Below are 12,257 nucleotides of genomic sequence, written 5' to 3' on the forward strand. Positions count from 1 at the left end.
GCGTGGGGAGCCCAATTTAAGTTGATCAGGGTGTGGGGAGAGCCTGGCAGGATAGGGAAGCTAGATGATCCAGGGGTGGTGTTTCTTGTAGGGTTACCATACGTCTGGGTTTTCCCAGACATGTCCACTTTTTGGACCCTCCTGTTTCTGTTTGGGCAGCTTTTTAAATATCAGCAAATGTCTGGGATTTTGCTCTGCCCTGCCTTTTCCCCCAGCACTTCTGTCTTGCCCAAGCAAGGACATGATTGGGGCTGGGAGCAGTGGGAAAAAGTGATGGGAGGCTGGGCACCAAGTGCTTTGCACATGGGCCCTGGCAGCTACAGGCAGATGAGAGGGAGAGACAGCAAGAGAGAGAGAGAGAGAGAGCGCTGTGTGGGCAGCAGGACTAGGGGGCCTGTGGGTCAGAAGCAAGGGGTATCAGCAGGGATGGGGGGCTGCAGGTTGGGAGTGAAGGGCACCAGCATGGTCTGGGGGGCAGGGTACAGTGGGTCAGGAGTGAGAGGCAGCAGCAGGGCTGGGGGGCTGTGTCTTGGGAGTGAGGGGCAGGGGTAGGGCACGGGCATATCATTGCCCCTCTCCCCACAATCATACACCCCTTCCCTCTCTCTTCCCTGTCCCCCAGCATTCCTCCCCTCACCCCCACAGGTGTCTTCTTTTTTGAAACTGGAAATATGGTAACCCTGGTTTGGCAGGTCTATAGGGGGAGCAGGGATGAGGGAGAAGGGGGGCTAAAAATAGCCTAGTCAGGGTCAGAGGGGTTGAAATAGCACAGCTGGGTTTTCCCAGGCCCAAGATGGCACTGAATGCATGCAGGCATTTGTGAGATTGGGCTAACCAGATACCAACTTAAATTAGCATATCTCCTCAGGTGCATTAACTTAGATCAGATGTGCCATTTTTGGGCAATTTAGGCCCACTGAATGCCTGCACAATTGGGCATTTAGATCAACCTAACCCTGGTCAAGGCAATTTAAGTGTAAAGCCTATATATACCCTATGGCTTCCATGAACACTCTGGAGCTTAGAGTCAAAGCAACTATGGTATAATTAGCAGGGACCCTGGTTTTCCCTGCCAAAAAACTGCAAATTCTCTGATTAAAAAAAATTGCAAATTCTATAGTAAAAAACCCTAAATCCATGATTAGGGTGAAAGCCCCCTCACTCCTCCTCCCTGGGGCCCTGTGGCTATGCATTGTGGCCCCAGGTCCCAAGACCTATGCACCACCCAGCTGGGCAGCATCCTCAGCCCTCCCAATTCCTTCCCTCCTTCTCTATGAGGGCCTCAATCCCCCCTCCTGCTTACCTGAGGGAGCTGCTCTCCAGGCTGCCTGGGGGCCATGTGCATATACATCCATATGGCCCCTTCCTGACCACCTTCCTCCCACTTCCTCCCAGCCCCCTGCAGGCTGGAACTCTGGCAGCATGCAGAGCTCTTTGGAAAACTGCAAAATCCATTGGTTTCTCTGGTATAATGAGAAGTTCATGTTTTCCTCTGGTAAAGGGGAAAATCCATAGTTTTCTCTGTTTTTCCATAAGAAGCAGAAAACCTGGATCCCTGATAATCAGCCATCTGTCCTATTTTGGGCTCAGCTACATAAATGGGAAAAATAAACTGAGTGAGAGGACGAGTCCTAAAATGCCCTGTTGCCTACTATGACAGACCTTGGTTCCACAATGTTAGCCTAACCTGGGCCATAAATAGTGTTTTATGACTATAAGTTTGGTTGCTCTATCTAACATAAGACTGTTCTAAGAAAAAGGAAAAGAACTTAGCTATCTCCTAGATCTTTAGCTTTTTCAGCTGGGTTAGTAGAAGAAAATTGTCTTTTTTTTTTTTTTTTTTCAATTTGGTTTTAGAATTTCCTTTTCTAACATTCAGCTCAGTACAGCTGAAAGACGTATGAGACATGGTCAACTTGTATGAATTAGAGAATAAGAAAAGGAACCAGGGGAAAACATTTCAAATGTTAGAGAGGTTTTCTTTATTGTTCTTTTTCTTTTCTGTCTCTCCCTACTCCCTCTCAGTTTTTACACTGAAATATATATAAAGTGTGTTAAATACTTAGCTCAATTCCCATGATTTTTTAAAATAATGGAGACAATAAGTAGTATGCAATATCTTGGTTTCATAGTCCCTTAAAAAACTTGTCATTTATAGATCCAACTGTTTAAACACTATTTACTTGCTCAGTCACAGCAAATACAGTAAATTATGGTAAAATTGTACATTTTACAGAGCATCATTTACATATTTTAAGGGGTCTACTCAATACTTTGAATATGTATATGCAATCTATTTCATAGTCAATGAGAACTGAATCCATGAATCCAAAGGGAGAATTGTCTTTTCTTTTTGTTGCTCAGTGATTTATATCATAAATGCTTTGTTAGACATATTCACTGGTATAGTATAGTTATACAATACTTTGTAATGCAAAATATATCCTGTGTTATGGGGAAATAAAATAATTTCCCTTGTGGACTGTAAACCAGTCAAATTAAATCTTGCTGCACCTTTGGAATATTTTCTAGATAGAGCTGGGATCCTGTTCCCATTGCTGAGAGTAAGACTTTTGCTATTGATCGCAAAAAGAGCAAGTTTAAAATACTTCTAAAAGCTGCCTCTATGCTGTATACTTTTTTCTAGATGTTTTTCTCCCTTGCCTGCCCACTGGCCCCAGAATGACATATCATTTTGTTCATACCTTGAAAATTTTGCACATAATCTCATAAACTGAAAAGGTTTTTTCAGCTCGTGTCCAATCCCAGGTGGTAACCTTGGAAAAACAAACAAACAAACAAAATAAGTAATGCCATTTGTCTTTGTTTCTAAGATACATTCTAAAGCACTTCTCCCTCTCACCAAGATCTTTTCTTTACCTCCTGCATGTAAAAAGAAGCACCTTGAGAGAAACACAAGACTTAAACAGAAATGCGAAGACTATTTTGTTGCATGGAGGCAGTATTGCGAAAACACATTGCCTTAGAGCTCAAAGAGAGATTATATCTCCATGAGTGACCTGCAGACAGTGGCCTTTGTTTAAGGGGAACAACCTGTTACAATGGAGTAACCTGCATCTCGTGGGGCATTCAGCTCAGTGTGTTGGCTGATAAACAGGAGTTATGGATTTTTATCCCGTTTCCTGGTTTAGCTTTTGTGACTCCTTTTGTTCTTTTGGGTTTACTGCTTATTTGCTCGCACACCTTAGCCCCTTTTCTTGTCTTTTATATTCTAATTCTTTCTTCTTCTTAGATAGCTCTTGTTCCACATCCTTTCATGGCATCTGATGAAGTAAGCTTCAGATCACAAAAACTTTTGCTATAGCACACACACATACTTTGGTTAGTTTATAAGGTACAAATCTACCCTGCCTTCTACTTGACTTCAAACTAACATGGCTAACTACATCTCTCTGCATTCATAGACTTCATAGATTTCATAGACATTAGGTCTGGAAGGGACCTCAGAAGATCATCGAGTCCCGCCTCCTGCCCAGGGGCAGGAAGTCAGCTGCGGTCATAGGATCCCAGTAAGATAAACGTCTAATTGACTCTAAAAGGAGTCCAGAATAGGCGCCTGCACTACCTCTGGTGGCAATCTGTTCCAGGTCTTGGGGGCTCAGACAGTAAAGAAGTTTTTCCTTATGTCCAGCCTGAAACGGTATTGAAGGAGTTTGTGATCGTTGGACCTTGTCATCCCATGGGGCACTCTGGTGAACAGGTGTTCCCCCGGATCCTGATGTACACCCCTTATCTATTTATAGGCAGCCACCAGGTCCCCCCTGAGCCTGCACTTTTCCAGGCTGAAGAGTCCTATGGCTCTCAACCTCTTCTCATAAGGCCTGTTCTCCTGCCCTCTGATCATATAATTTTATTCTGCTTCAAATACTGAACTATGAATAGAACTCCTGTATCTCCAAAAAGATCATTCCAAGAACTTAAAACTTCCTTTTATTCATATTAAATTTAAATGAACCATATTGCCCCAAAACAGTATGATTCAAAAGAAGGGGTAATTGGTAAGTGAGTAAGAAAAATGCAGGAAGAAGCAACTAAGTACTTAGCCTGGAGAAAAGAAAAGCAGGATATGATAGCTATCTATATATAACCTCCAAGGAAACTGTATGAAAAAGAAGAATGGAATTATTCAGAGTCCCATAAGATGCAAGAACAAGGACTGAGTAAAGGACTGAAAAAAATCAAAACTACGTGTTCAGAAAAAGTTCTTAACAGTTAAAAGAGCTGGATGTGGAACAGACTCCAAAAGAAGGTGATTATAGCATCAGTATTCCTGATGCACAAGGCCACAAAAAAAGGAAAGAACAAATTTATTTGATCTTGAAGACTCAATGATACAAGCTACCTGGAAAATATATATGAGAAAATATGATATGGGAAGAATTTCTCCCCTAATTTCCTGAAACGATAGCTGTGCAAGAGATGCTTGAGATTACTGAGGAGCTTTTGTGGGAAGAGGTATGGAAGTACAGGAAATCTGTAAAAAGGAACCTTTAATAAATGTTTACTTGGTGTCCTTTTCCTTTTCCACATTTTTACGCTATTATGTTTGGCTTTTGTCACAGTGATTTATAAACACATTAAACATTATTAAAACTTCTTTCTGGGTGTTTGTTGGTACCATTTTAACTTTCTGCTCGGCAATTCCTTTCTCCATGTATCAAAATTGCTAATGAATAACATTGCATCTTTACAGTTAATTTGATCATGGAGTTCAGGATTACAAAACCAAGATTTTATTATTTTTTATTGACAATCTGGAAAATTTTTTGCTGAAAGAAAAATGTTTTTACTGACATGTGTATTTACTGTTTTTAAAAAAGAATCTTGAATTAGCAGCCTTGTGTGACTGTAGCAGAGGTTTTACACCCTGCTGCCCCACCACAAAGATCCCCTACTCACCCCACACCCTGCTGCCCCCCAGCCTTACCCCTGCCAGCCCTACTCCTCCCCTGTCCTGGCACAGAATCCCACCCACTGCCTCTCCTTCTCCAAGCCCAAAGCTCTGTCCCAGCCAGGTTGCCTCCCACTCTGGACCTTTAATATGAGCAGCTATTGAAGGGAAGAGACAGGCATGAAGACCAAGGGGCAGTGAGCAGCAATGTTGTGACAAAAGCTCAGTGCCTGCATAGTACTGCAATTCCACTCGGATAGAATGTGGCAATGCTATGCTCCTTTTGATTTTCAGCCATGCTCCACCTTTTGTCTTGCCCTGGAGCTTAAAACTGTGGTGGCTCCATGTTTTCACAGAAGGTTAAATGTTTTTAGAGACCTTTATGGATAGGCATTTTTAAGGTATTCTTTTTCATGGAATATCTGTAAAGTTATGGACAGTTGGCAATCTTAATGGAGATGCATGGCAATTGACGTAATAACATTAAGTATATTTTTTAGCATATACATTTTTTTAAGAGAGACCCTACAAAGATTGCCTAAGTCCATTATCTTAATAAAATAAAATTCAACAATAAAGAGCTCAAAAAGTAATTTTTTTTTTTTGCTTTTTTGATAGAGTTATAATTGTTGGCCATCATCCTCATATATATATGTATTCTTTCCTCTTATAAGTATTCTATTTCTGGGAAGAGAGAAATTATATACCATTTATCAATAAATCATATCTCTCACACAGTAGCCCTATACAGAAACAAGGAATTACAGGAAATATAATCATTTCATGATATGGCCAGATAGAGGCATAAAGAGGAGTCCCCACTTCTTCTTCCTTATCTAAGTATAGGGTAGAGCAGGGGTTTTCAACCTTTTTTTAACAAGTGTACCTCTACGGTATCAAAGTTTCAGCTCATGTACTCCTTTATATTCTATCTTATTTTTAAGGGAAGAGGCAGATCAAGGCCCCCATGGTGAGGGAGGGAGTGGGGCAGAGGCAAGGGCAGGCATTGCATAGGCAGAGGGAGAAAAAATTATTTGGGGTGGCTGAGCGTGCATGCACATCCCCGTCCCCAGCAGGTAAGTCTGTGAAGGAAGGGGCGGAGAGAGGAGCAAGAACTGAGAGGGGCAGACTGAGTCCCCCATGGTGAGGGAGGGAGTCGGACACCTGATCCTTGGATCTCCACTTGTCTCACCACCAGGCCCAGCTGGGGCCCCACTCATGCCCCTGCTCCTGCCTTACTCTCTCCTTCACTGCAGGGGCCTTGATCTGCACCCCCTCCCCAGTGGTGAGGGAGATAGTGGGGCTGGGAATCAAGACACTCACAGTGCAGGAGGGAGTGGAGCAGGGACAAATCATTCATCCCTGTCCTTGCCCCACTCCCTCCTGCACTGTGGGGTTTATTCCACAGCTGGGCCCAGATGGGACCCCATTCATGGTGAATGGGAACCCAGCTGGGCTGGGTTGTGGAACAATTGGAGCCTGGAGGTTTGTCCAGAGGTGCAGCATGGGGGAGCTCATCCAGATGCATGGCGTGCAATTGTAAAAAAAACTTTTTTACAGTTACATCACTCACTACAATGTCTAGAAATACAGTCTGACCCTTTATAATTAAAACTAGGATGGGAAATAAGATCTTATTGTTTAATAAGATTTTAGGGTGCAGGATAATTTTTTTAAAAAGCAGCAAGAAAAGTACTTACACAAAGAAGAAGTCAAAACACAAAGAAACTAAATTAAGGCCATGCCTGCTTTCTTGAATTCTGTTAGGAGGTGTGTTCTTGTCTAAATTAAAAAAAATGAGCAGATAGCACACACTAAGCAAGTATGTGTACCCCTCATATAGCACACCATCGCATGCCAAAGACACGTTTTTTTAGGCATTCCTTGTAAGAATACTAGCAGCACATCTCTATAAAGAAACTAACTTAATTCAAGGAGTTTACAGTGTAGACCCCCTTCCCCAAAAAAACATAAAAAGCGCATGCACTAAACATACTGTGTGGACAAAAAGACTGTGGATACAGTATTTTTAGAGGTATCTTTACAGTCATTCTCTTTGGGTCTGCTCTTTAAGGCAATGGTTTTCAAATGGTGTTCTATGGAATCCTGGGGTTTTGTGATAGGTCATCAGAGATTGTGATGGGTCATTATTCTGCAAAGAAATTGGGGATAACGGCAGAGTGGACCAGGAGGTGGTATGGCACTACTGCCATCTGGATGGCTGGATCAATGTTAGTTCCTATAGCCCTGAGGAGCCAGGGGTGGGGCAGAAGAAGTGGTATGAAAGGCTTCCATGACTTTAGGAATTTAAAAACCACTGCTTTAGGACAGAGGAATCATTGGGAAATATGGCTGGAAGGCACCTCATGAGGTCATCTTTTATTTGTTTTTTCCACCACTTTAATTTTTAATCTCATTTTACATTTTAACTTTTCCATATTTGCACTGCCTCAGAGTCAATGGGCAGAATGTGATGCCTGTTCTCACGTGGGTGAGATTTTGTGCTACACAGAACTTGCAAGACTTAGAAAGAAGTCTTGAGGTTTTGGTGGCTTCTCTCAAATTATACCAGTTTCCTGGAGGCTTGGAATCTTTACTGTGATAGCATTGTGTGATTCAGCTTCCAGTCTCTCTCTCCCTCGTACCATGAACATTATGTGCTTCAGAAGGCATCCTCAGAAGTGAGGCTTCTGACAGCCATTTGCAGTGACTGTACCAAAGAATTTCCCCTGTGGATTTCTCTCTGTTTCTTAGACCATTTATGCTTTAATCTGGTATAAAAAGGGACAGAATGGCACTGGGTGCATCTAAAAATTCACATTAGCATAGTTTACTGCAAAGTAAGCTTGTGCATGGTGGTTCAGGGCAGGGGTGGATCAGGTGGATCAGGGCAGGGGCCTGGGACCTGCCCCTCCCTTGCATCTCTTTCCAAGTTCCCAGACCCTTTATCAGTGAGCCAGGGCCAGGAGCTCCCGGCAGGTAGCTCAGGGGGATACTGTCCCTGCCCTGGCAGCAGGCAGCCATAGGAAACCAGGAGACGGCTGTCTTCTGATTGGGTGCCCCCTGCCTGCTCTTGAGCTAGCACTCAGGGGGATCCTAGAGCTCCCCCCAGTGGTGGCAGGGGCCCATTGCAGGGCTGCAGGAAAGTTGGAGCAAAGAGCAGCAAATCTTCTGCCTAATCCCTGCACATATAGACACCTGCCCCAAAATGCTTAATCCAGAGTAGTTCACACCAAATTTAGGTCAGAGTAAATGCATGTGTAGACAGGCCCACTGTGAATCACTGGATGAAGAACAATGGACTATTGAAGTCAGGAGCTATTCTATAAAATTAAGATTAAAATTTGTCCCTGAAACTTTTTAAAATTAACACATGGTTGTTGTATTTTGCAAAGAGCAGTGTCTTCCATACTTTTTCACATAAATCTGTGCTTAACCCTATTAAAACAATTGAATCTTTTTGCTGAAGTCCCGATTTGTCAAAGCACCAAATCATGTGTAGAGCTGCCATTATGTACCGGGTTGTTGATGTTGTTTCACTTTTTAAATATTTTTTAAGATTGTTACATTTGGTCTGTTTTTTGATTAATGAACTGTGCGTGCCCACCTAAATGTGTGAATGTGACAACTCCTTCATTGCCATCTCTACCAAATTTATACACCAAATAGTGTTGCTGGTCCCTGCTGCAAGATGACTTCTTAATGCCTGATGGTGTGTAATTTACAGATTATTCCAAACCTAAAAATATAATTGATTTTTTTCCTGCTTCCCACCCCAACAATTAATTTTCTACCCTAATGTTCGCCCCCATAACAGTTCTGACTCTCCTGTCTGACATCTGGTGATAACTCAGATCATAAATTAATCATGTATCTTCTCTTCCTCCATATCCTTCCCTGCCTCCATATCCATCCAATCCCTAATGTAAAAGATCCATTTGTTTGGAAGAAGAGTAAGGGGAAGCAGAGATGTTCATTTCTTTTTTATCTCTTTCCCAGACTAAAGCTCATTTCAGCCTCTAAAAGAAGAGGAAGAACTTTGGTGCCTTCTCACCATATCTCTGATTAATTTTTCTCAGGATGGAAGGCAGCCAATTGGGGCTGAGGGTTCACCATGCAGGTGCAGGCTTGAGCCTTTTGCATCATCTTAGTAGGAGCCAAAATCCTATTACTGGTGAAGAAATCATGGAAATTAGCAACACTGAATAGGCTTAACTTTAATGCATATTCATGCAAATACTAAAAAAAATTATTTTAAAGGGATGTTGGCATGTGGTGAAATGCTTGCCAGATAAATAAATTTAGAGCAAGTTTACTTCCAACTATAACTGTGCAGCCTCCCAGTTCAGACACCTGTATAAATCTAACCTACAGCAGAAGGGATATCAATATGGCTTTCAAAACCTGCTTGAGATGCAGGAAAAATTAGCCTTGTGTTCTGTGCTGCCTTGGCAAGCCTGTTACTGGTACCTGAACTAAGCTGTGTAAAGAGATTTTGGTTTTACCTATATTGCCACCTGAATCTCACTCCCGAAACATAATTAAGGATGTTGTTGAGTTTGGACTCGAGCAACTTGCCACTTAATGTCAGTAACACGTTCTGCTAGCTAAATTCAAATTCAGTTATTGCTTAGTCTACTTAATTATATTCCACACATCTTCCTTTTTGGTGCTTCCACATATAAAAAACTTCCTTCAGGTTATAATGAAATCTGAAGAGTGAGTTGTTGTTCTGAAAACTACATTTCCACAGCATGCACCAGCTCTGGTATTTCCCAAGTGTACAACAATTGTAATTTGAAAGGATGAACAAATGCAGCCAGTTTGTTTCAGGCTTGTTTTCTCTTCCAAACCTAGTAGGCAAAAACCTGTGCACTTCCTTTCTCACTTTCCTAAGCTTTCCAGGTAACTGGAGAGAAAAGTACAATTGCTGTATAAGATCGACAATTGTTGATACTCCTGATCAACAATGTAATGTTTCTTTTACTGGTTATTCCTCATCTCTTTTCACTACTGCAAATCAAAATAATCCTTGTATGAATTGCATAGAATATGCTTAATTAAAAATATTTATTAGTGTGAGTATGAGAAAAATACTTACTGGTGGTGCTATAAATTTATATAGAGAAGAACCTCTCAGCGCTAGAAACTTTGGTGTGTACATTCGGTCCTGAAGGGAGTCTTGTTCCCGTTCTTCTGTCCAGCCCATGTAGACTATCTGACAGAAAAATCAATAGTGTTGACAAATTCTACATGCATTTTATCCAATAGATTCATTACATATCCTTTGTGCAAATGTACCGGTGCCATTTAGCTAAAAATCCCAATTTGTCGATTTAAAATGACATCTTGATTGTAAAATGATAAGTAAACTATTTTATATTATAAGAGGCTGTTCGTAACAATTTGGGGGAAAAAAGTCAGAACAGATTTTTTTATTATGCCAACAAAAATAAAAATAAAAAATATACTCAAGCAGATGTCAGAGGTTTATCATCTCATTAAAGGCTTGCTGGAGTAATTGTACATATGCTAACAGTTCACATCAGAGCAATTTAATGCAAGCAAAGGGTAAGTAACAAGGAAACTAGTATAATATCAGATAATAAGTTCAACTGCTCATGCATATAATACTAGGTGGTGGTTTGCCACTGTCTGTGGAAACAAGGATTTCAGTATAAGAAAGCCTTGTTTAGTATTTTTATTTATATATGTTCATCCCAGAAATTTAGATTAGCTTTCCAGCATTATTTCCTAATAAGGTATAACTACGTTGAGGACTTTTTTGATTCAATGTTTGCTCTAGAAGACACAACTGAAGGGTATGAAAGTGTTGAGAGTTAAACATAGTAGCTGTCCCCTCCTCCAACCACTTGACCAATGATTCCACCATAACATGAATAAAAGAAACAGACTGGAACCCAAATATTATTCTTGCATAGTGAAACTGGCCTCTTATTTAGGATATGAACTATAAAGTTTGGGGTCTATCTTCAGGTAGCTTCTTTATGTCCACATTTTTAATGAACTTTAACGTAGCACCTTACCAATACCTCCTTCTCCTTAGAAATTGATTTACTTGAGTGCACATAAGTCCATGTTGAGATCTAATTAGTCATAAACTCATTTATATCGTGTGTGTGAATTAAGGCCTAAAATAGTAGAAACCTGAGTATTTACCAACACCAGTATGTGAAGTTATGGAAGACTGTAGCAGGCTCAAGCAATCCACCTATTGTCAAAGGCCTGCTAGTGGATAGACCTCCCTAGTGGTTGGACCCACAACCCTTGCTTTTTACTTTGCCTCCTATCTCCCTCCTGCCATGACTTGGTCTTTAAGGGTTTTTAATTAGGGAGGGTGTTGGAAGAGATCGGGGTAGCCCCTTTCTAAGTGACTTCACTTTGTGTGCTGTCCTCTGGGCTTCTCTGTCCTAAACTCTCTGGGGTAGGACCCACCTTTTAAAGGCAGCTCCAGTCAAGCCTTCAGGGCAATAATCATGACCTCTAGCCACATCCACAATCATGCCTATGCCTTGCAGATGTTATCAGTCATCATTCTTGGGAGGTGCCTTGCCTACACCGGCCCCCAAGCACTTACTGGGATTTCGGCCTTCCCAGGTTCCCCCTCACCTTTTTTTAACTGGGGTCCCTCAGCCTCGCTCCATAGCACCAGGGCCCAGCTTATGATTCAGGGCTACTGACCCTGTTTTTTTCCCCTCATGGGCTATGGCCCCTCGCCCTCTTGGCCCCTAACTGTCTCCGTCTTACACCCCACCCTGGTAGCATACAAAGACTTGCTGCTCCCTGCCAGCACCCCACTGTGGCCTCTGAACTGCCTCTACAGCCACTGGGGTAAATTTAAGATAAAAAGCTACTGCTTCAATTAGAACTTCTTCCCTCTCTGGGTAAAATACAGCAAAGGACACAAAAGAAATGCTGCTTTAACAGAAATCTTCTCACTCTGATTAAACAGAACACCACAAGAGTGGGGGAGCCGCCCTGGCATGAGACTCCTAACGAGCTCTCCGTGTCTGGGCCATGGAGGTTCCTGGTGCCTGTAACGCAAGAAGTGCTGGGTCTCTGCCTTTCCTCAGCAGCATCTTCTCACTATCTGTCTTGCTCCCCCACCCCCACTTCCAGCTTCAGGCAGGGGGTTTTATATGTCCAACAGCCCCTTCCCACTGCCTCATCTCATGCCTGTTCAGGGGTTTTAAATCTCTTAATTAAAGGGCAACCTCTGTTCCTGCTACTCCACTCTCTTAAAGGGGCATGATCCCAACTGCCTGATGAAGGTCCTTCCCTTTCACACCGACTACTCTGGTCCCTGCTTCTCTCTTTCTCTTTC

At 42.1% G+C, this 12,257-nt stretch overlaps 1 protein-coding gene across 1 annotated transcript in view; it reads right to left on the minus strand.

Moving 5' to 3' along the window:
* SNTG1 (syntrophin gamma 1) overlaps positions 1 to 10,130 on the minus strand; it is a gene marked incomplete at its 5' end in the record, with an annotated part of 87,093 nt that extends 76,963 nt beyond the window's left edge. The window contains 2 exons of the mRNA XM_025214786.1: positions 2,706 to 2,777; positions 10,014 to 10,130. Of these exons, the coding sequence (XP_025070571.1) occupies positions 2,706 to 2,777; positions 10,014 to 10,130 (189 nt within the window). The remainder of the gene's footprint in view (positions 1 to 2,705; positions 2,778 to 10,013) is intronic.
* Positions 10,131 to 12,257: the final 2,127 nt, after the last annotated feature.

Source organism: Alligator sinensis, unplaced genomic scaffold, assembly GCF_000455745.1.
Source record: "Alligator sinensis unplaced genomic scaffold, ASM45574v1 scaffold1007_1, whole genome shotgun sequence".
Classification (NCBI taxonomy): domain Eukaryota; kingdom Metazoa; phylum Chordata; order Crocodylia; family Alligatoridae; genus Alligator; species Alligator sinensis.